The 24507-nt window shown below is 41.2% G+C and overlaps 1 protein-coding gene across 1 annotated transcript; it reads left to right on the top strand.

The window, feature by feature from the left end:
- The first annotated feature begins 786 nt into the window (after nt 1-786).
- On the top strand, nt 787-24507 carry WDR43 (WD repeat domain 43). The gene is made up of 18 exons (XM_081904000.1): nt 787-1101; nt 6171-6305; nt 8361-8479; nt 10113-10233; nt 11664-11803; nt 12070-12172; nt 12577-12641; nt 13310-13481; nt 13860-13946; nt 15689-15823; nt 16727-16867; nt 17920-18006; nt 19199-19230; nt 20041-20104; nt 21137-21250; nt 22005-22074; nt 23187-23239; nt 23339-24507. Exons 1-18 carry the CDS (start codon nt 802-804, stop codon nt 23486-23488), a joined length of 2088 nt encoding a protein of 695 aa, XP_081760126.1. The 5' UTR covers nt 787-801; the 3' UTR covers nt 23489-24507.

Raw genomic sequence — 24507 nt, 5'->3', positions numbered from 1 at the left:
GTTTTTTTTCTCCGTCACTGAGCTCCTTAGAGGAAAGACGGGAGTACGTGAAGAAGGATAAATAAGTGCAACAAGCACAGCCTCAGGCATGTCTACTCAGAGGCTAGTTGAGCGCCGCATCCCATAGTCGCCTTTGAATAGACTTCTACTAGCCAGAGGTCTTTTACTGCTCTCACTGAGGCTTACTCCCTGGTTGCAGCTTCAAGTCAGCCATAGAGATCGCCTAGCTTTCCTTTGTTCCACATTGCCGGCGCGTAACCGGTATGATGATGATGATTTTTTTAATAACTGGGTGGAGACGACGAAGCGCCTCAAGGGCCGCTATGACAGAATAGCGGAGTGCCAAACATCACAACTAGTTGCTTCCCAAGCTCAACCCCTAAGCATTGGATCCCGCGTTACAGATCCTGCTGCGGATCCCCACGGGCTTGCAAGCAAACCACGCCATAGCTGTCAACGTTTCGTTTTTATTTAAGGGAAATTCCCTTATTCCCAATAGGATTCCTTGCAAGAAAAGGGAAAAGTGGACAGCTATGAACCACACGCCGGAGGAGCCAAGCCGCTGTGCCCACCCCTCGACCGACTGAGCGAAGCCCCTGCCTGCGCGCGCGCTTCCCCAGGCGAGAGGAGACGCCTTGCACCCCGTCAGCGCGTCCGAGCCGCGCGAGGCGGGTCGAGGCTAGCGCGCCTGCGCGGGGAGGAGGGGGGGGGGTTCCGGATCACGTGGCTGCCGCGGGGCCGCCCGCTTGCCTGCTGGGAGCAGAGAGGGCCGGGCCTCGAGTGAGGGAGCGAGCGAGCGCCATGGCGTCGGCGTCAGCGGCAGGAGCATGCTCGAGAGAAGAGGCCTCGGCCGTGGCGGCGGCGGCGGCTCCCACCGGCGCGCTGCCGGTCTTCGCGGCGGCGGCCCCGTGCGCCTTCTCCCCCGGCGGGCGGCGCTTGGTGGCTCTGTCGGGGCCCGACGGGCGGCTCCGCGTGTGGGAGACGGGCAGCAGCCGCCTGCACCACGAGTACGTGCCCTCTGCCCACCTCAGCGCCGCCTGCACCTGCCTGGCCTGGGCGCCGCCGGGAGCAGGAGGAGGAGGCCGCCCGTCGCCCAGCAAGGTATCCCCGTCCCCCCAGGGCTGGAGGGGGTCGGAGCGGGACGGGAAGGGAAGGCTGGGCCTCCTTCGCCTCCCCCGACGGGAGGGAGCCTGTCAGTCCTCGCGGGGAGGGAACGAGGGGGAAGGCAGGAAAGGAGAGGCCTCCCCCACCCCCCCCTAGAAAAAAACCGAAGCAGCAGGAGCCTTGCTTCTTCCTCACGTGCGACTGGGCCTCGGGTGCCCAGGAGGAAAAAGCAGCGCTTTTTGGCCTGGCCTCGTAGGGGGTGTAGTGGTTTTGCAATAGTGGGTTCCTCCTCTTTCCCCGGTTCTTTTTTTTGGGGGGGGGGTTGAGGATTTCTGCTCTAGCGGGCCCCGTCCACCACCAGGGCTCCCTTGGGCCGCAGCTACAGCACATGTGTTCCGCTGTGGCTCCGCCCCGAGGCCGTCGCATGGTGGCTGGCAGAGAGGAGTTTGCGCCCCGTGCGAGTGGAATCTGCGCCACCAGGGCGAAACCGCATCCTGGCCTTGACTAGGTAGCCTAGCCTCGGTCTGTAAAGAAGCTCTGGGTGGTCGTTCTCCCCCCCCCCCCAAAAAAGTTCTAAACAAGATCTCAAGTTAGGAACTCAGTGAGCTACTTTATTCCATTTAAAAAAGCAAAAAACTATCATCTGCACTCTCTGGAAGTATAGTAGCTTTTCAGGTTTCACGCAGGAGGGCTGAATTTGGGGTGGTTTGCATAAAAAGCAAGCAGTGGTACTACTGAGATATGGCCCCCCTCCCCTTTTCCTAATCCAATCCCTGAGTCCAGAGATGATGCTGAGGACTCAACCTTGGGTGGTGTGTGTAAGTCTCTCCCTCTCTGTGTATAGGAAGCCAGTCTCCATAATGCTATTCCACTCCAGTGATACTAAGAAATAAATCCTCACCCCCCAGATCAAGTTAGGAGTGGGCTGCATCCTTGATAGCTTGGTAACAGAGGATGTGGGGCAGCCCCCCACCTTGGTTATGTTTTTCAGTGCACCCCTTTACTTCATCCTGTGCTTTATGTTTTAAAGGAAAAAAGTCTCAAATTTCAAAACAATCCAGAATAAGACAAATTCATGCTTCAAGGAAAATATTTCAGATCCTTCTCTGACGTTTTGCTTTCCCCATATTTATTTATTTACCTACCTAATTTATATAGCTGCCCCATAGCAGAAGTACTCTAGGAAGCCAGTGTGGTGTAGTAGTTAAAGTGTCAGATTAGGACTTAGGAGATCAGGGTTCAAATCCCCATTCAGTCATGAAGCTCGGGGGGGGGGGGCTTGGTCAGTCACAGCCTCTTAACCTACCTCCCAGGGTTGTTGTAAGGATTGCTTCAAAGTTTGCTTTTGAAGGCTGTAGCCTTGTGCTGCAACAGTTGTCCTCATTTGACACGTGGATGTTCTTCAGCAAAATCCCATCCCTGTTTATTCAAATGCAAGTCCTATTAAATGTGTATAGAATGTAGCCTTGGTGTCCTGATTTACTATTTTATTTATAACCTGCTTTTTCTGTTAGTTCAGATATTTTCTGCACAGTCCATCAGTTGCTCAGTATTGATCCCAATGGAACAGTGGCCTTGTGAGCTCTTTGTACTAAATCTGATATGTGAACAAATAAATAGGGGCAGCCTTCTCTATATCACCACATCATTCACAAACTTAGAAGAGTTTCCTTTTTATCTTGGTTTTCCAAGGAACGCGGCAAAGTTACTGCTAGTCTTGTAGCAAGTGGGAGTGCGATTTTGAAAGAATAAATTTAGTGCACATTTTTTCCTATGGTCACATATAAGTCAGTGTAAAGTACAGACATAAACTTTGTTTCCATAGGCACATTTGTTAGCCAATTCTGTTCAAAATGTTGCAGAACTAAAACACCCTTGCTTGAACCATTCATGTTGCTCATGTCATTTAATAATACATAAAAATCATTACAGTTGTACCTTGGATCCCGAATGCCTTGGTACTTGGACGTTTTGGCTCCCAAACACTGCAAACCTGGAAGTGAGTGTTCCTGTTTGCGTATGTACTTTGGAACCCAAACATCCGACGGGGCTTCCAATTGATTGGCTGCACCCTGCAGCCAATCAGAAACTGCACTTTGGTTTCTGAACGTTTTGGAAGTCGAATGCGTTTCCAGAACAGATTCTGTTCAACTTCCAGCGTAGGGCTGTATTCTTGATCAGAAGAATTCATGTGCTAAAGTACCTCTAATCACATGAAGCTTATCTATATATTGTAACATCATGCATTCCTCAACACCTTTTAACGCATTAAAAAGGGCTACACATTTTTGAGAGGGAAGGCTTGCTACCAAGACTAAGAATGTCCTGGAGATGAGTATAAAACAGAAAGCAGATTTCCTGGCAGCATTCAACTCAACCTGGGCAGTCTGTTTTTCAGGGTACTTTCTTTCTTCTGTCCATGCCCAGTTTGATCAGGAGTAAGTTGTTCCCCGCCCCAAAGATCTTAATACTGTATTGCTTCTTTGTGCTGAATTTTGAGACCTGTAAAAACAACAACAACCCAGTGGTCTGCAGAGAGAAAGAAATGTGACTGTTTAGATAACATGGATTCCAAAAAGCCTCAACATCTCTAAAACTGACAGTGTTGGCTTTTGAAATCAGTACTTCATTCAATATGATTTACTTGTAACCTTAAAATTAAGAACCCAAATGCTTACTAAATTTGTTGACAAATCTTCTAGTATGGAGAAATCTGAATTTATGCATGGAAAAGTATAATTATTTAGTGGAGAGCTGCTTTGTGTGTAGTTAGGGTTTTTTTTGTATTAAATGAAATTACTGTAGCAATTGGTACAATTGTTAAAGCTACACACACATACTCAGGCCACACACTCTGATTCCTTTCCTCACATCCTGATTCAGACATACTGTGATTCACTGCAGTGTCTGAAACAGGCAAAAATGGTTTCTATGAATTGTAGTAAGATTCTAAAACAGAATCAGAAGCTGAGCTGTAAATGTTTCTAATTCTGATTTGGAAGCAAATGACCATTTATGTCACAGATGGTCAACCTAGGCCCTCCAGATGTTGTTGGATTACTCAGCCCCAACTAGGATGGACGGTGGTCAGGGATCATGGGACTTGTAGTCCAACAAGCTTAGTGTGGTTGTAGATGTTAATTTATAAGCAGGATTTTAAATGGTGTGTGTGTGTGTAGACACACACACACACACACACACACACACACGTACAGACATATAAGTGATATGTATATGTTTTTGGTTTTCCTTTCTACTTTAGGTGTCAGAAACCAAAGTTTGTTCTTATGGCTTGTGCAGAGCTTAATTCAAAACAGTACAAACCTAAAATAAGTTTAAGAAAGTAGACTTCAGGTTTTCATGCTAGCAGTTCAGGGAGAGTCAGCTTAGTGAGTTTATAGGTGAGAAATCAAATATGCTCTTAGTGTGGTGGTCTAGTTCACAGTATTGTCCAGACTGACACCTGCCATTCATGCTGTGTGTCTTGCCTATGCCTGAGACTCCTTCACTGGTGTCACTTGTGGGAAGGGTGAAAATCTTGGGTAACATTACTGCCAAACCTGGAAGGCAGATGTTGGTCTGGGGGCAGGGGAGCCGGCCTGCAGAGAAACAGCAAAATAGAAACTGAAAGCAGAGAGGAGGGAATTGCGATTTATGTGAAACAAAACAGAAAAAAATGGTTTAATTTTATAAACAAATAGGGCATCAAAAGCCTTTGGGCAGGGAAATAGAAAAGAGAGGGGGTAATGGAGGGTGGGGCTCACATCCATGGTGGCAAGGAGTGAAACCCAGTTTGCAAGTAACACAAAACCAAATCTTGACTTACTGTGTGAACATGTGGATTCCCAGTGAGGACACCACAGCCGCTTCACTCATGCCCTTGTCCTGCTGCTGTGCTGCCCAGAGCTATGCCATGGTTTGGCTTAGTATGTTGTCAAAACTCACATTTGTGGTTTGTCTCATTCCAGGCAAATTGCAAGCTGTTTTTTTTTAAAAAAAAAATTAAGGGAAAAATACCTTGGTTATTGGTTACAAGCTTGTGGTTTGGATGATGAACTAAGTCAAACCATGGCTTTATCCTGGGTAGCATGGTGGCAGCAGAATTGGGAGAGGAATGCAGCAGTGACAGTTTCCTCTCTGGGAAACACCACACTAAGCCATGGTTTGGCTTAGTGTTATGAGCGAACTGAAGCAGAGAGGGAAGACTAGATGCATACTACAAAGAGGATGGCGAGAGCAGAGCGCACTGGGGGAGAGGATTAATAAAGAGATTCAGAGAAACAAGTTAAAAAAGAGAGGAGGGTTTCCTACAGGCTGCTGGAAGAAAAAGGAAGATAGAAAATCAGTTAAAATAATGAAACTATAGCAAAAATGGTTGTCCATTGTTTACTTGGTGAGACAATCCTCCTGAGTTAATAGAAGCATAACTGGATCAGAACGATTTGAGTTGTGGCCCAATATTTTTTAAAGGTGGCAGTTAAGAACAACATTTCCTGTTAATTCATATTAGCTCTTTTTGTAGCCATAGGTGAATAACATACTTTTGGCATAGTCTTTTTAAATGAATAAATTGAAGATGATGCCTTCCTCTTCATGTGGCTGGGAGAGAGATTTTGCAGAATATTTTTAGCTTGTTTTGGAGATGAGGGAAAAAAGAGCAAAATGTGTGCTTTTAAACTTGCTCTTGAACATGTCCCTTACTGGAATAAAGGCAATACTTAATATTGAGTATAGGTTGTCTCATTTGGGGAATAAAGCATTTAAAGCAGGAGCTTGATTTTGTTCTGGGTTTTCTTTAAAATATACAACTAAGGCTCTAAGTTTATCCCCTTCAATGTGTGAATAAACTTTGTTTTGTTTTGCCCAAGGATAGCAAACATGGAGCCCTCCAGGTGTTGAACTGCAACTCCCATTAGCCCAACCCAGTATGATCAGAAAAGATGCAAATTGGACTACAGCTTCACCTGGAGGGCACAATATTGGTTATCCCTGACCTTGCCTGTAAAACTGTAATTTAATATAGCCAACCAGACTATTTCTTCTGTCTTCATTTGATCGCTTTACAGGAAGGCCCTCAGAGAAAGAAGAGGAAATCTGAAGCTGCAGAAGCAGGTGAACAGTTAGATCTTTTGGCTATTGGTACTGCAGTTGGCAGCATTTTGTTATACAGCACAATAAGAGGAGAATTACAGAGTAAACTAGTAAGTATTACTTGCAACAACATTCAATGTTTTTCTACAACTAAAATAAATTGTATTTTTCTTAACATAGGTTTTATTGGACTAGCTTAATCATAGCTCACATACAATGGTTCAAGCATTGATGCAGTTAGAAATGGAATTTGTAAAACCTGCAAGGTGTCATGGGAACTTGAAATGCCTGTGTTTTTGGTGAAATACATGACAAGAGAACAAATTACCCAAATTTCATGCAGCTGCTTATATGAATTTTACAGTGTGCTGCTTATACAGTGTGCTGACAGTGTGCTGCTTATATGAATTTTACTTGAAATTAACAAAGTCCTTCATAAGTAACTTATTTAGGTTTTGTAAAAGAATGTACTTCCCTGTCTGTGACTGAAAAGATGGGAAGTTAATATTTGGGTAAATTACAATGTATCTCTCTTGGTGGACCTGTGGTTTTTTAACATGTATATTAGTGTCCGGATAAGTGGACTTAAAGGAATAGCAAGATGTATAAAGAATTCAAGGGGGATAATTCAAGTTAAGCCAGAAGCAGGCTGAAATGCCAGAAGGGTCTCATGACGCAGATGGACAAATTTTGCTTCCTTGATATTCTGGAAGTATTCCCTGATATTTGGGTAGTAAGTCAGTGGCCTCCTTCATGCATTTCCGCTGGGCTGCAGTTACCAAAAAGGTAAACAATTTCGGAGGGTGATTAGAAATGTTATACAAATGCATAAAATATTCATACCTCCTCAATATGCCAGTAATAAGCAAGTTCAGGTACCCATAATGGGGAACCTTTGGCCTGCCGGGCTGTTTCTAGCCATCTTTGCCTGCATGCCAATGATGTGATGTAATTTGATGTTACCTGTTAGTCATTTTAATCTGCCCCACCACTTTTCACAGTTTTCCTAGGGTTACATTGAAGTCACAGTTTGTAGTTCTTTGCTGTGGTTTTTATTGTACAATTTTTAAAGACACATTTGAAAATGGTACATTTTCTGCATCTTCTGTCCAGTTGCTAGAGGAGTTTCTGCAGATCCTCATATCATCTATGGTAATGCTGAGGAGCCCCCTTCTTAAAATGATTCATTCAGGGAGAACTTGAAAAGTAGAAGAGCATGATAGAGTGGACACATCTCTTGTATGACTAGATGTAGTGATTATGGGACAGCTCAGGAAAGAGGTACTCAAACAGTTAAAAACAAGGATATAATCATGTTGGTCCATAAGAGAGAGAAAAAACCCTCCAACGCCCACTCTTAGATAGCACCTTTATTAGTACCAACCCAAAAAGTCAGAAGAATGTGGCAAGCTGTTGGGCTCTTCAGGATTTTTCATTGGACATGGTGTTACCTGGGATGGAGACAGTAGTTGGATGAGGAAAATTACCGTATTTTTTGCTCTATAAGACTCACCTTTTCTCTCCTAAAAAGTAAGGGGGAATGTGTGTGTGTCTTATGGAGCGAATGCAGGCTGCGCAGCTATCCCAGAAGCCAGAACAGCAAGAGGGATTGCTGCTTTCACTGCGCAGCGATCCCTCTTGCTGTTCTGGCTTCTGGGATTCAGAATATTTTTTTTTTCTTGTTTTCCTCCTCCAAAAACTAGGTGCGTCTTGTGGTCTGGTGAGTCTTATAGAGCGAAAAATACAGTAACTGCTTCTCAATCTAACCTACCTCACAGGGTTATTGTGGGGATTAAATTAGGAATGGGAGAACCATGTTTGTCACCTTGAGCTTCTTGGAGAAAAAGGTGAGATATAAACGCAACAACAACAACAAATGACAACGATGATGCTACTACTAATAATAACAATCCATCTGTGTTCAAACATGGTCTGCCTGCTGCTACTAACAAAGCCATGTGTTTTCCACTACTTTGTCCTGAAGAAGTTTGTCCTAAGCATGAAGTTACTGGGCGTGAATGATAGAGCACAGAGTAATCCACAAGCGCCCCAGTGACAAATGTTTATGCACAAGTACTGAAGTGGCCACAGAAGGGTAGCAGAGATTGATCTAACCCCACTAGGGAAGTGATGTTACTTGCTAATAACCTTTTCTTTTCATCTAGAGTGGTCATGACCGTAAAATAAACTGTGTACGGTGGCACCAGGACAATGGCTGCTTATATAGCTGTTCAGATGACAAACACATTGTGGAATGGAACACACAGACGTGCAAAGTGAAATGGTGAGTCTGGTTTTAAAAACAACACAAAACAGCTACAGAGAATTTATTGCTGGAGTAGATGCCATACATGGAGGTTTAAGACATCTGGGGTGGGGGGGGGAATGACATATTTTCTGCAGCAAATTATTTCCTCTATATTATGATGTGCGTGCAGTAAGAATTCTCATTCAAGTTGGAGAGCTTAAGGCCTTTACTTTATGTAGCAATTAAATTGGTGGCTGCTGTGTGGACGATAGGTTGTTTTGCTGCTAAAAGGATTTATTTGCGAGTTATTTTAGTTGCAATCAGGGAGCACATTCAGTGTAGAGAACATGAGATAAAAATCATAGGTATATGAGAGATGAGATGTTGCAGGTGCCTGGAGGTGTTTATAGCTGTACAGTGATAATATCACCACTGATGTTATTACAGGAGTGAATCTGATTTATTTCAGATAGCTGCATTTAAACTCTGTCTTTGGGAGTATTTCCTGGATTCAGAAGAAGCTCAGCATTTTAAAGTTTCTTAAAGGGGGGCGGGCAGGATAAAGCACAAGGTCTATCTGTTTTGGTTATTAAAGCATGCAAACTTAATAGAAGGCTTCCTGTGTTGATCAAGTTGTCCATTTGCAAAAAAGGGAATGTTTCTTCCTCACTTATTTTTTTCTGGCTTCTCTGAAGTTATTGAGCTTCCGCAAGGAATGGCTAAACCAAAATATGTATGATTTGGAATACCGGAAGCCTTATGGAATACCGGAAGCCTTATGCAGATTTACAGACCTTACACATAATTGCGTTGCCTTCCCTGCTCAGCCTAACATTTACATGTTGCACTTGGCATACAGGCTACAACCAGTTGATGCATGTCCAATTGATGGAAGTGGCCATGCACCCACACATCATGGCAACTTGGAAGTGGCCAGAAAAGGGGACGGGTCTGATTTATGCGCACTTCACCATCACACACGATTACCTGGGATACAACCCACATGCAAATCGGAGGTTGCCTGTATATGTTAGCATACAAATGCCCAGACTACTGTTGTGTAGGTCTCTTAAGCTGTTACAAATGAGGCCAGTATTTGAGTGGGCTTAGCTGGCACAGTTCCGATGAGCCCTGAAAAGCTATATGCACATTTATATATTTAAGATATATATATACAATTGGCAAATAAAACCCATAACAGCTTGGGACCAGTTTACTTCCAGGATTACCATACCAATTCGACTGCTTTGATCTGTGGACCTGGTTCTGTTACAGGTGCCACGTAATACTCATTCTACAGTTGTAAGATACTGTGGCAGCACCTGCACTTTGGAACTCCCTGCCTGTTGATACCAGGCAGGTTCCTTCACTGTATTCTTTTTGGTGCCTGCTTAAAATATTTTTGTTTACGCAAGCCTGTCCAGATATATAGATGCTGATGTGTTTTGATCTTTTAAATGTTTTAATTACTTGCTTTTAACTGTTTTTATTGGTAATTTTAATACTTCTTGTAAATCACTTCCCATGGCACATTTAACATTCTTGAAACAAATGTTTTGAGGCTACAGAATTCTATTATTTTAAATGCCCCTCCCTTTATTTTTGCCATGGTACGTACTCTTGCCAGAGCTGTGCTCACTGTTCTTCCCATTCTTCTCAAACTTTCTAGCAAATGGAAAGGAGATAACAGCAGTGTGAGCTCACTATGCATCAGTCCTGATGGAAAGATGCTTCTGTCAGCTGGTCGATCTATCAAATTGTGGGACCTGGAGACCAAGGAAGTCTACAGAGTAAGTATTCACTTGGGGTAAATAAGAACATAGGGAAGATTGCTAACTTCTTATGGTGAACTGAGTTGCTTCACTTCATCCTGTTTAAGTAATATGATTTAAGATAGAGGTTTGCTGGAAGGTTTGCTGTGATGATACTGTCAATGTGGTTTCTACTGGCTGACAGTTGAATGAGGACATGAGATTCCTTGGCTGTGTCTGAGCACTGCCAGCAGCCTGTTCACCAAATTACATCTGCATTATGCAAAAGCATAGAGTTGTGTCCAGGGGTTTCCCTAAGCAGACAAAAGGCTCTTTGATCCAGAAGAAGACTCTTGTCTACTCTCAATCTCAGCTGTTACGTTTGCTTGATTATGTGGTGTCTCCCAAACTTTGGAAGAGTCTTTTTGGTGTGCTGCCATGGGAAAGAGTGGGCAGGGAAGTCTCCTTCCATCGGCCGCATCACACACACACTTTACTAGATTTTTAGTTAAACATAACATAAGTGTAATGCTAGAGTAGACCAAAATCCTGTCTTGTCCAGGGTTCTGTTTCCCATAGAGACCAACCAGGTACCTATGGGAAGTTTATAAGCAGGAGATGAGAAAAATAGCCGTTGATTGCCTTATACAACAATAGTTTGTCTAAAGCTTTCTAAGGTGGTTCCCAGTCTAACACAACAATTTATGTTGTTGAGCTGATGAGCTCGAAGCCTTTTCCCCCACTCAGCTGTCTTCGTTCCTAAGGTAGATTTGGATATATCAAATGACGGATATACCCAGACCTAGAAGTTTGTTTCTTTTGAAGCACACTGACCAATGCTTACCCTGTGCTTATTTTTCCACTCACTCTGGAAAAATGATTCCGTTACATGCAGAAATACAGTACCTTTGAGCACATGAGGATGACAAGTTGCCTGTCCCTCCCACCCCAAGACACTGTAATGCATTATTATGCAAAACTAATTTGTAATAGGTTTCCTGCTATTCTAAGGAGCCTCTTTGATTGTTGAACCTGACATTTTTAATATTACCTTTCTGGGAAGCTCTACAGAAAGATGGAACAGATTAACTCTTATGGAAAGAATAATGATTGGAGAAATAGAAAGCAATAACATCATGAGAAAATGATCTAATTTACTGAAATGCATTCTTAAAATGACTTGCTCAAGCTCACAAAAGAACATCATTTCTTTTTTGGATAAAGAACATCGTTACCAGTTTACCTCTTCATTTATCCCAAACACAAGACTTACAACTTCTGCTGCAATACATATAAGCTTATTGTTATTGGATTTAAAAGTGGTTTTCTTTAATACTTGCCTTTCATACTAATCCTAAATTCATTTTCTCATAAAAAAATCCCATTGATTTTGGTAGAACTGGTGTGTAGAACAGATCTTTTATCTTACATTTTTTAATTGGGTTTCATTTCTAAAATTTCTTCTCTAGCATTTCACAGGACATGCTACAGCAGTTTCAACTCTTATGTTCGTCACAGTACGGCCTCCCAATGAAAATCAACCCTTCGATGGAATTACAGGGCTATATTTCTTATCTGGAGCAGTGCACGACCGGTTACTCAATGTTTGGTATGTAGCTTTCCCCCTAACAATCAGTGTTGTCAGTTTGTACCCCAAAATATGAAATGTACTTAGAAACACAAAAAGCTCCATGATCAGAAATGTGGATTTTGGATAGTTGCTGTGAACAGATGTAATGAAAAACGTGGCTTCTATTCCTTCACTGTTCAGTGCAGAAATGAATTTCCAGGGTTCTCTGAGCATGTGCTTACATTACACTATGGTGTCATTGTTTGGTTATTTTTGCCTCATTTTTGTCACTATTATATCTCAAGGCAGGTGAGATCAGACAGGAAAGAAAGGAATGCTGTAATGAGTTTCATGGCTACAGATGAGCCAATTCATATTGACCTGACAATGTCAGAAAGCAAAGAGGAGGTAAGGAAATGTAACTCACCTATTGATTTTCTGATGCCACTGTGTAGAAACTATTTTGGCTCAGTTCTGATCTATTTTGTATAACTGGAGAACTTAAAAAGCAGCCATTAAAAAGAAACTTTGTGATTTTAAATAATTAAGTTGTATTTATAGTAAATGTGTCTGATGAACATTTCATAGAATCATAGAGTTGGAAATGGACCCTGAGGATCATCTAGTCCAACCCCCTGCAATGCAGGAATATGCAGCTGTCCCATAGAGGGATCGACCTGCAACCTTAGCGCTATCAGCACTATACTCTAACCAACTAATCTATTTGACCACATTTATAGAAGTAGAGAAAATATCTGAATTATTGATATGGTTGTTGTTTTGTGATCTGATGATGTATTATTTCTTTTCAGCCAGTTAAATTAGCAGTTGTATGCAGAGATGGACAGTTGCACTTATTTGAACAAGTCTTGAATGGGTAAGTTGGTATTTAAACATACACACATCTCTATTTCAATATTGTGTTACCAAAGCATCGAAGAGAGTAGTGGGACAAATCTCTGTTGGCAGCAAGGTTCAGTTTGGATGTATCTGAAACACGGAATACTCTTTTTAATAGAGCCCAATATTTGTGTTTGTCTTATAATTTGATCTTTAATAGAAGTCCGTTCAGCTGTACTTTTTGAATTGTTTTTAATGACTGAAGCAGAGAACTGTGAAATTGAGGGGGGCAATACTTAGGTTTGCCTCTGATTATCACTGTAGGCAAATATAACTTGCCTTTGTTAACCTGTCAGCAAAATGGCAAACTTGAGGCTTATTCTCCTTGCCATCTCAGCACATGGTGGCTGTAGTTCTCTACAGCATTCAAACTCTGAGGTAGTTGTGTTGATGGCATACTAAAGAATTTGACTGGCTACTTGATGGTCTTTGGTTGGTTCTGTCAAGGCAAACCAACCTGGGATATTTTTTTTATGAAGGATTAGTGCCTAACTTCATTCATTATGGAGCTTGAGCTTTGATTGGCAGTAAAAAGTAGCTTTGGAAGGTTGTGAGGCTTGCTCCCATGTTTGACTGTGAAGAGATTTTAAAGCTGTGGAGACAGGTGTGCAGAATATAATATTTAACGGACTTATTTCCTTGCAGTTCCTGCAAAAAACCATTGACATCAAAATGTACAATCCAGGTAGCAACATCTGGAGAGGGAAGTGATACCACGCCAAAGCCAATCCCTATTTTAGCAGCTGCATTTTGTTCCGATAAGGAATCATTGCTACTTATGTATGGAAACTGCTTACAGCCTGTCATTGAGAGAGTGGTATGTGATGTCTTTTTGAAACTCAAAAGTTGATGCCTTGATACAGAATCTGAATCTAAGTTGAGATTATTACTATTTCATGCTGAGTTTTATCTGATGCTCCTTGTAATATTTCAGGAAAGCTTTGATTTTGCTTCATAATTAAAAATTCCATTAATTAAAAGTTCATATAGCTTCTTGTTTTTGCAATTCAGTTGCAATTAAAACTTTGTTAACTTAGTTTATACATAGGTTACACGATTGGGGGAAGTGGACAGCCTAAAAAGCTTTCATTCAAGAGTCTTCCCTGTTACTGAAACTACTTGGGTACTGTGACTAAAAACTGTTACTGACCTGTGAAAGTATTGACATCTAATTTTTTGTCTCCCTCTGTTGTAGCCTGTGAATACTACAGAGTCACATATGTGCTTAGTAAGAGACATTCAGAAGACCTTGATGCTTAAAACAGAAATGGCTGTGACAAAGGTAAGATTGAAATCTGTTTTTAAGTAATCCTTTTTATAATGAAGATGTTGGTTTCTTTGATATAATACACAGAGTAAAAAAATAAATGGCAAGTTCATGGTGGCATCCCAGAATGTATTTTTAAATACACTGGCGTTTTTGTCTATGAAGGTGATTTGAACCTAAGATACAGTTCTGCTATGGATATGTTTAAAATGATGGATTTGCGAGTATATTCATGATGATAAGGGTGTTGTCTTTAACAACACCTACAAAACTATTTCGTCTTCAGTTTCTTGATATTTTATCCACTTGCGTATTGGCATAGATGTAAGCTTTCTAACAGTGAACTTACAGGGCTTCTTCTGCTACGCTAGCCACAAAGGAAGGGAAAGTTTAAGGTCCTCGAGTATGCTGTGATGACTTTGATCTTGGTTTCGCTTTTTGCTGAATTCCAATGATGACACATTTCTCTTGGCTGTCTGAGCATACCTAAAGGATGGAAAGCAATTTGTATATCTCACAGGGGCATGCCTCTCTGTTCTAGGAGCCCTTATAATTAGGATCCAAACAAAGCCCACCAAAATAGTAGACTCATTGTAAGCAGGATAGTTCCTTAACGAGCCAAATGAGTGTTGCTTAATGAGCCAAAATAATGCTGCAATCTAATCATCTTTGGGAATAAGCCCCAGGGAAATAAGTGTGGCTTACTTCTGAGTAGACATGCATAGAGCATTGTCCTGTAATTACTGAAAATATGTAAGTTCTGTTTTTGTCATGCATCTGGTGCTATTAGCTGTTGCTTATTTTGATATTTATCCATGTACAAATTGAGCATGGATGGTTCCAGTGGTTTAGTTTATGACCTTTGGCGAAAACGCAGATTTCCAAAATGCAGACTTTTCTTGCAAACAAATTCATGTTAAAGTAACCATATCATTCAAAAGTTGTACCCCATTAAGTTCTACTCAAAGAAGGCCCACGGACCCACTATTGTGCATAAGGATTTTCATTGCATAAGTGGGGGGACAGACACTTCCACAGGTTTCAGTACAGGCAGAATAAAAGAAAATGTGGGAAGGCCATTTGAGCTTCTGCTACCTTGCTGTAAGAATGCAAACGGAAATCCCATGGGAAATTGCCATGCTTTTACTGGCCTTTGATACCCTCCACCCACATATATGACTTAAGGAGTGATCAGTCTACCTACCCTGTATCTCCTGTTAATATGCTTCCTGGAAGGAGGGACTGGAGAGCTTGCCTTACCCTAGCAGCTGCCCTTTGAATCCTAGGATGGTCTAGTGTTCCAAGCAATCAGTATAGTTTAAGTCACTAATAAAGGTGTTTAAAAAAAAAAAAAAAAAAAAGTACTGAGGCAACTGACTGGCATATGGCGGCATTAGCCGTTCTGCCATTCCAGTAATAATGGGTTTCAGTTCCTAAGGCACAAGAGATTTCAACAGGTTATTAGGATTTTTTTTAAAAGTGCATTTTAAAGATCATAAAATTTAAATTCTAGGTATTAACCCTGCAGTTCTGTTTGCTAAGTAAGTATCTTGTTTCTGTTATTTTTCTTACCGTTTAAATTGTTTAAATAATGAATTAGCTGCCAGGTATGTTTTCTCTTAAAAGAACAGTTTTGGTTTCAAGTGAAAAATCTGTTGTGCAAATTAAATTGGAACAAGATCAAAATCATTGTGTAAAATAGGGGGGCAGTTGTACTCGTACAAACGCAGATATCTTTTCTTCTTCTTTTTTAAAAGGTGAAAACTCCCATAATCAACTCGGAAGTCAAAACGCTAATGCCTGGACTTCCTGGCCATAGTGCAGCTATCAAACCTTCATTTCGTGGAGAGAAAATGGAGACCAAAAGAAAGTCTACTGCAGCTGGTAGAGAGGTGAATTGATGTTTGGCCTAGAATAAATGCACAGCACAATCATCCATGTACAGTACACACTGTGGAGGAGAATGCACTTTAGATATTTCTTCAGTACACTAACTTTCACGTTGTGTTCTGGGATCCCTGTGGTTTCTCAACAAGAAGGCCAAATACAGTGGATAAGCTTCCTTGAAGTACAATTCTTTGCTTTCTCTTTTGCTTTTCTTTATAGTGTACATTTGTGGGGCAGTGTCGGGGCACATTCTCAGTTCACATGGGGCAGTGTTGAGGCACAGTGTGTCTGGCCAGTATGCCATATCAATGGCATATATACCTGTGAAGGTACTGCCACTTCGTGTGTATGTTTTGTGGTGGTGATGGGGAAATTATTGCTATTTGTTTTTAAGTGATTATTCTAACCAAACAGTTCAGAGGTTCACAAGAAGTGGTCAAAAGTTCAACTCAGGGAATTGAAACTAAATCATTTTATTTGTATGCTGCCTTTCCAAGGACGGCTTAGAATATATTTAAAAAAAAAACATATGTAACTACAAACATAAGTCATAAACAATAAGCAAACATGAAAAAGTACAAAAACAAATTGAACAGTTTCCACATAAATCATAAGATACAAGCTAAAGATACAAAGAATTAACATCCACCACAGTAACAACAGCCCCCCAAGCAAAAACTGCTAAAGAATACCCCACTTCCTGGTCATCCATTATCTCTTGATTGTGTTCTGTCCTTAAGCTTAATGAATGGCTGGTCTTTCAACATGCAACTGTAGTGCTGTGAAGAGGGATTTGGCTTATTGGTGGGTGGCATAAAAAGCACCACAAAGCTTAATTATGGGGATACTGTCCTGTATGTAGTGCCCCTTGCTGTGCAAATAAGAATGACTTTTTCCTTGCTGTATAGGAGAGCATTGAAGACCGCCTTGGTGCAATGGATATTGATGTGATGAAAATGAAACAGTCAACAGGAGGCCTTCCACAGACGGACAATTTTGCAGTGCTTTTAGTTCAGGGTTTGGAAAGCAGTGATCCTGAAATACTAAATGTAAGTGTAAAGAGCGTTGTGGATAGGGAAGACTCCCTCTTGTACCAAATAGCCATATTTAGTATTTTATTTATTAGGTTTTATGTATTGCTTATGTGTAAGTCAACCTGGAACCTTTATTGAATGGTAGCATAGAAATAATTAAATGAGGGGTTTGCTTTGGTTACTGCATGCCTGTTCATGCAGCAGGCTACCCACACTCCAGGGCTGCATGTTCCACGTGTTCCCTCTATTTTCAATGTTGTGGCTGTGACTTCTGTTGCTTAAATGGTAGCACATGTTTTCAAGAGGGGGGGGGGAGATACTGTAAACTTGGGGAACCCCAACATTTGCAGAAGTACCAAAAGAAGTCTTCATGAGGACTAATTTTGCTCAATCACCACAGAATGCTGTCATAGCGTTTCATCCAGTACTGCATTGTGCACACGCAGAATGGAATTTCACTTGCACAAAGGGACCACCCTCCCTTGTGCACCCTCAAGATCCGCTCGGGAGAGTTGGGAGATACTTCGGAGCAGATTTGGGGTGTGCATGAGGGGAAGGTGAAGTCCTGTTGCGTGAGTGGAAGTGCATTCATGCAGTAGCTGTTTGGAATGAACTGAAAACCTGGTGGGAGGGTGGCTGGAACTCAGGTGTTGTTGAGGAAAGCATGGCTGACAAGTTTAATAGTGAGCATGACCACTCCACGTTGAAACATTTTGTTGTAGGTCCCACTTGTTTTTGCATTATTTTCATAGAATTGTAGAGTTGGAAGGGACCACGAGGGTCATCTAGTCCAACCCCCTGCCCAGTATGGGGCTTGAATCCATGACCCTGAGATTTAAGTCTCATGCTCTACCAAATGAGCTGAGGGCTGTGTGTCTATGTCTGTCTGTCTGTCTGACTAGTCCAAGGCCATCTGATGAGTGGGACTTTGAACTTTGGCTTTACCAGTTGAATTACAGTGCACTACCCAATATGCCACACTGGCTTCTGATACAGGGCATTTTTGGTGCCAAGCAAAAGCTAGTAACATGGTTCTTTCACTGATTTGCTTTCCCTTCTTTTAACAGAAAGTGCTTCAAACCAAGAAGGAAGCAATAATAAAGAAAACAGTAGCCAGAATGCCTGTGTACTCTGTCATTCCTCTGCTGCATGAGGTAAGAAATATTTTATTATAAGTCACTACAATACCAACATTACACCAGAGTCTTAGTTTAAGCAAGGCAGACACAAGCTTTGTCATAAACTGGAATGGTATGTCTCTTTCTTATGAAATGGGGTGGCCTTTAGTTCTCAAGATTCTGTGCCTTGTCAAGCTGAAAGCCAGTTATGAAAACAAGGTTAGTTTCTTGTCACATAAAACCTGATGCATCACCAGAAGTGAAAATAAATGGTTGTTCTGAAAAATGGAAACAGACAGCACTGTATCTTAGTAATATCTGCGTAGAATTCATTTCACCACAAGTGAACGTAGTTCATTGCATTATTCCAAGCGGAATGGCTGCCATGACATATTCAGAGGAGAATATTGCCGCTGTGCTACTTGACAGAAGTTAATCTGTTCAGACTATCCAAATAATTTTTATTGGTTTTCATGTAAATAAAAACTACATATAAAGAAAGAGACTTAGGGATCATAATTGCAGATAATAAATGACAATCAATTTGGCACAACCCATCCCTATGAACCATCTCTGCTCGTTTGCAGGAGGCATCTCTTTAAATTATATTTTGCTGTTCAGACTAGTAAACAGCTGTGTGTAGAAACCAAGCTGATTTGTACACAAACCACAGCATGTTGTCTTGAATTTGCCCATTGGCTTTTAATCTGATGGCAGCTGAACACTGAAACATCACATTATGTTGTAACTTGTGGTTAAAAATGAGTGCAGTGCATGATTTTGAATTTTATATCAAGTTCTATTCTGCTTTCTCAGTGTTCAACAGAGCTATCACACTATAATCAAACTTGCTGAATGATCCCTGGTTAAACCAAGGGCTCACTTTGTGCAGCCCTTTGTGTAAAAATAAAAAACCAAGTCTGAAACCAGCATTTAACAAATGGACCAATATTTTAATAAGCTGATGTTGATAGATAAGGTCTTGCAATCTGGTTTGCCATGTAGTACACTGTTTTCTTGTTTTTTTTGTGCTCCAGTAACAAAACTGTGCTATAAAAAATACTTTATGATGACGATGAATAAAATATCAAATGGAACAGAAAGCTGAGTTACAAACCTATTTGGAAGCAAGGTTTTGAACACTTGAGAATTTATATTTGCCTTACTGAAGAAAACTGTTTATATCAGTCTTGTTATAGCTGTGCCTGCTTTCTCTATTCCATTTTAGCTCACAAAAAGGCTGCAAGGGCACCCATATAGGTAAGGAGAGATTACATATTTTTCTTCATTAAAATGTGGAAGCACAACTCAGGGTGGCGGTCAACATATATGACATAATTCTGTAAAAGAGTTACTATCAAAGGAGACATAACCAGCAGTTAAAGATCATAAAAACATCTGAAGCTGTACTAATCAATATTTAAAAAGGAAAAAAGTTCCATATAACAGCTCTGATACATCCTTCTGTTAGACAGTGATAAATGACAGTCTCCCGATCCAGCAGTAGTGGTGCTTAAAAGAGCATTAATGTTCAGTTAGTAGCACCAGATGTGCATTTTGAGTGTCTATCCATTTTAAAGGAATGCAGCATGGCTGGGTGACATCCACAGACAGATGTGCATCTGATTTATTTATCTTTCAGGCAAACTGATAGTTATTGCTATTTCAAATTCATCAATTATTAAAGATGACGGAATGGCTAAATCTGTCATAATAACTTAGAGCTGTCCTGGTTGATCTTTGCCTGACACCCTGGGGAGCTAGGTGATTCTGGGTTAGATGGTCGTAATTCTGCATTGAGGTAGCTTTCTATGTGCACTCTCATCTGTTTTTTTTGGGGGGGGGGGAATGTGAGCGAGGCCGTGCTGCACTTTGGGCTGATGTAAATGCCACTGCTGTGAACCATACTGCTTAGATGGTGCATTTAGCACATCATGATTTCTGACAGTTTCTTCATTTCTATCCCTTTGTGAAGTGGGCTGGGTTCTTCATCTTGAGATATGAAGCATGCTTTGTATTGTTTTTCTAAGCCATGTCAGTAGGTCACTCTCTTTACTCCTTGTTTTCCAGCGCCTCACAAATGGTTCGATGGCTAAAGGCCGTTTTAACTATACATGCATCTTACCTTTCAACAGTAAGTACTCTTAAACACTCTCCTCTATCCCAACTTTGTGATTCAACGATCCCATTTGTGTGACCTGAATTCTTTGCCTGTCCCCAAAGCTCACTGATTCTTAATGCTAAGCCCCATTGCATGCAAGCAGAAGCTCACATGCGCAACATTGCGTTCTGCCCGTGGTTCTGAATTGTGCTGATATTGAGACTATGGGCAGATCCACACCTTCAAAAATTGAAACCCCACTGCAGCAGTCCAGTGACCAATAACAATGGTGTCTCTCATTGGTTAACTTAGTGGTGTTAATCCAACCTGTGTGCCTATTCGGGCCTCCCTGTTTGGTCCAAATATGCCCACCTGCCCATCATCTAACATCAGGTGGGGAGAAAGGAAGAATTGGACACTAATTCTTAGTACCTGTAATACTTTTGCTTCGTGGGAGAAAACCATTACTGATGCTGCTGGTCTCGTGCCCATGGAATGGAATTTCAAAACTGGGGAGTCACTTCAGAGAAGGCCATATTCCAGAAGATGAGACCCAGTAATTGGTTGTCTCTTTGACATCTGATGGGAAGGCATTCCACAGGATGAGCGTCACTACCAAGAAAGCCCTCAGAGCTGGACCTCAGTGTCTGGGCTGAACAATGTGGGTGGAGACGCTCCTTCAGGTATACTGAGCATGAGGCCGTTTAGGGCTTTAAAAGTCAACACCGATACTTAATTGTGTTCGGAAACATACTGGGAGCCAATGTAGATATTTTAGGACAAGGAGTTACATGGTCCCAGCGGCTGCTCCCAGACACCAGTCTAGCTGCCGCATTCTGTATTAATTGTAGTTTCCAAGTCACCTTCAAAGGTAGCCCCACATAGAGCATATTGCAGTAATCAAAGTGGGAGATAACCATGTACCACTCTTGTGTATATGTGTATATTTAATATTTATATTTAATATTTATAATATTGCAGCTGGCTTTGTGTTATAATAAAATGTTGACTATTCCCATGTATCTTGTTAAGAGACAAATGATTTCTCCCTCTCCTTCTCCTCAGTTGCCAGATCTGGTCCCTCAGCTGGGAATGCTATATCAGTTAATGGAGAGCAGAGTGAAGACTTTGCAGAAGCTCTCTCGCTTACATGGGAAACTCTACCTTATTGTCACCCAGGTGAGTTGAAGTGGGTTGTAGGGCACAAGAAAGCTATGAATGTAAGAATGGAGGGATGTTACATCTTACAAGAATCATGGCTTATACTCTCCTGGGTGTAATAATTGATTTTAATAGTACTGTACACTATTTCTCACAGTCCTGTTGCTCCTTAAAAGCTAATAGTTGTGACATAAGCGGTTAAGAACTAAATCCCACATTGTCATCTTGATGACAATATATCCTGCAGTATATTGGTTCAGCCTACTGTGAAGAATACATCTGAGCAGCTAACAAAGTTCTAGCCCATGGATGTTTTTGCCACAATAACGTTTTGAGTCTTTCAGATGCTAGAAGGCTCCTCATAATCTATTACAGAGAAACGAGGGTATTTCTTTGGAAATATTTTGAAAGACGTATATGTCTCTGTGTGATTATTTTTATATTACAATAACATACTATTCTGGATAACTTTCTGGCATTCATTAAGTCATACAATTTTCAAGAAGTGTTTCTGAGCATATGGGTAGAATCAGGTGTTGGAGATGCAAACATTTAATGTAACCGTCTGAAACATCCACATGCTTTTAGTTGTATTGTAAACTTTTCTCATCCAACAGGAACACAACAAGCTCTCCGAGCAGCACTGCTTTTTAATTGCATGCAATTCATTTTACTTTCTATGAAGTAATGCAAGTTCTACACATGTGGTAGAATGGCATCGTTTTATAAAATATTGCTACAGCCCCTGTTAATGCCATACATTTCTTTTCAGGTTGCTGCATTGGAACAGACTCAGGATGTGCCTGATGTCAACCAGACTGCAAAGCTGGTGTATGAAGAAGGTAAGGAAAGGGACTTAAGTGGAGGTGCCTTGAGAGCTATCAGGGAACAAGATGGGCTCTGTTAAGGCCATGGCCCCTTTGTTTCAGATTTAGATTTGTGCGTGCAGCATTTTGGTCTTATAGACTGCAATTGGTAAGGAAGAGAATGATTCCACATCACTGAAATAAGCCTCAAATAGTTGAATCAATTTTATTGCTGTGTTCATGTCAGGCTCTCAAAAGTTGCTTCCAATATTAGTCTCTGCATGGAAGGAAGAGTTGGACTGAGCCTGCTGCCCCATGTTCAGCATTGCATGTCCAGTCCCCTATACTCATGAGTTCAGCAAAACATCTGAAAAGGCAGTTTCCATCCAGGCATACAATTATAGCCATGTAGGGGCCCTTTTCAGGTGTCCCCTTGAACATGCAGATGTTTGGGCTAGTGGGGACAGGTGACATGGTATAGACTAAAAAGGGGGAGGAGATTTTATATAAATCCTTAAGACTGCATGCATTTAAGGCTTTATATAATATATATATATCCCATCAGAAATTGAAACGCTACTGCCGCAGTCCAGAGATCAAAAACAATGGCGTCATTGATTAACCTGATGGGGACTCAAGGTGGCTTGCAGATAATAAAGAAGCAGCTAAAACCCCCCAACAACAATTAAACATTAATATAATTAAAACACGATCTCACTCGTATGCGTGTATGTTTGCATATATAAAATATCTATTTAAAAACATTATTAACCATGCAGCTTGCCTAATTGTAGTGCCAGAGTGTTTGGTCAGAATAATTCTAGAAGTTGGCTGGCTAGTTTACTGGTCCTGAGTGACTAGAGGATTTGGTGAGGGTTAGAACCAAATGAGAAGCATAAAGGGGTTTTTGCTTCCGTGTTACAGGCTGAAACCAGCTTGTTAGTCTTCTTTAAGAGAGCTTGGGGACTACTGTTAAACTTTGAACCCTACTGAACCTGTTTTTTTCTGCCAGCAAAATTGCTTTGGATCTTCCGAACTAATATAACAATAGGTTAAATGAAAGAGTTTTTTAGCATATAGTAGTGCACGCTCTTGGTATCTATTTGAAGAAAGGTCTGTCTCAAACCTTGTGCATTCTGTCCTGACAGAATCATCAGAGGAAGGTTCGGATGATGAGATGGCTGGAGAAAATGATTCAGATGTAAGTAAAAGCTCCCAATTAGTTCCTTTCCCCAGGCTTGGAGGTCAGGCTCTTAAAAGTGATCACAGTAGTCACGTGTCTTGTCACTTTCTCCTGCAGGAGAACTGGGATGAAGAGGATGAGAAAGAGGAAAGCGATGAGAACGATGAAAGAGATGAACTTTCAGGCGACGAACAAGAAATGGCTATAGAAAAAGAAATCAATGGGGAATCAGATTTGGATCCAGAAAATGAAAGTGAAGAAGAATAGCATATGCTTTAAAAGGGGGCAAAAACTCCTATTAACTGGCCTCCAAAACTTTCTGGACTGCCACGCTGAAAACCGCTTACAACACACAAGGGATACTTGGCCCCAACGGCTGTGATGGCATATTGGGACACTGTATTTCCAAGCCCAGAATGTGTAACAATGCCAGCCTTCTTATTCCTTTACCGCCTGTCCTATACTTCCTGGGATCACAGTGAAAGATTTTTCTTCTACATAGTAGGCAAAGATTACCCCCCATTTTCTGGACATTTCATTTTGCATCTTGAATGAAATAGTTTTACCAAGGCTCTTTGGATGATAAACTTGTTGCAGCTCAGTTTCAACAGTTCCAAATTCTGACGGAATGAAGACCACTTCTACCTTAGCCCTCTTTAGTTAAGTACTTTTCCAGTTGGCACCTTGCTGCATTTTTTGGAAGAGAATAAATATTTTTGTAAGACCTTAATGTTGATTGTTCTTCCTCTTCTCTCTCTCCGCCCATGTCCGTTCGCTCATAACCGAATTACTTAGGCCTTGGCAGTGGTACAATGCCAATCAGGCTGAGCAAAGCGTTTTCTTTTTGAAACCAAACTTTTTATATGTGTGTGTAAAATCAGTCACTTTTCTTGTACTTCAGAAAAACAAAAGAAAATTAGGTTCATTGGTGGTTCCTAACCTCTTAATTTTAATTGAGCTTGTATATAAGTTTAATGCTGACCCAGAGACAAGAGTCCATCTTTGGAAGGATAAGGATAAAAAAAAATGAAAAGAGGGGGCAGATGCTTGTGAATAATGCAACACAACGCATATACATTTATTAGGAATTTTTAATCTTCGGGGCAGAACAGGGGTTGCCATTAGTTCAATTAAACTGAAGTGGTATGAACAATTTTTGAGAGCAAGGTTGGGTAAAGGTTTTGAGCCATTAACCAGTATAATGTACAGTTATTTGTCTATAATTGGAGCTGTTGCAACCAAATACTGCCCTCCTTTGTAAAGTGAATAAATATACATTGCCTTTA

This window comes from Podarcis melisellensis (genome assembly GCF_964234715.1).
Source record: "Podarcis melisellensis genome assembly, chromosome: 3".
NCBI classification, from domain to species: domain Eukaryota; kingdom Metazoa; phylum Chordata; class Lepidosauria; order Squamata; family Lacertidae; genus Podarcis; species Podarcis melisellensis.
The sequence above is the reverse complement of the archived record's forward strand: the minus strand, read 5'-3'. Positions and strand labels throughout refer to the sequence as shown.

Excerpts from the sequence above, each read along its gene's own strand:
- WDR43 (XM_081904000.1), top strand. The coding sequence starts at position 802 with ATGGCGTCGGCGTCAGCGGCAGGAGCATGCTCGAGAGAAGAGGCCTCG. Across the intron at positions 1,102-6,170 it reads GCCGCCCGTCGCCCAGCAAG|GAAGGCCCTCAGAGAAAGAA; the intron begins GTATCCCCGTCC and ends ATCGCTTTACAG. Across the intron at positions 16,868-17,919 it reads GTGATCCTGAAATACTAAAT|AAAGTGCTTCAAACCAAGAA; the intron begins GTAAGTGTAAAG and ends TTCTTTTAACAG.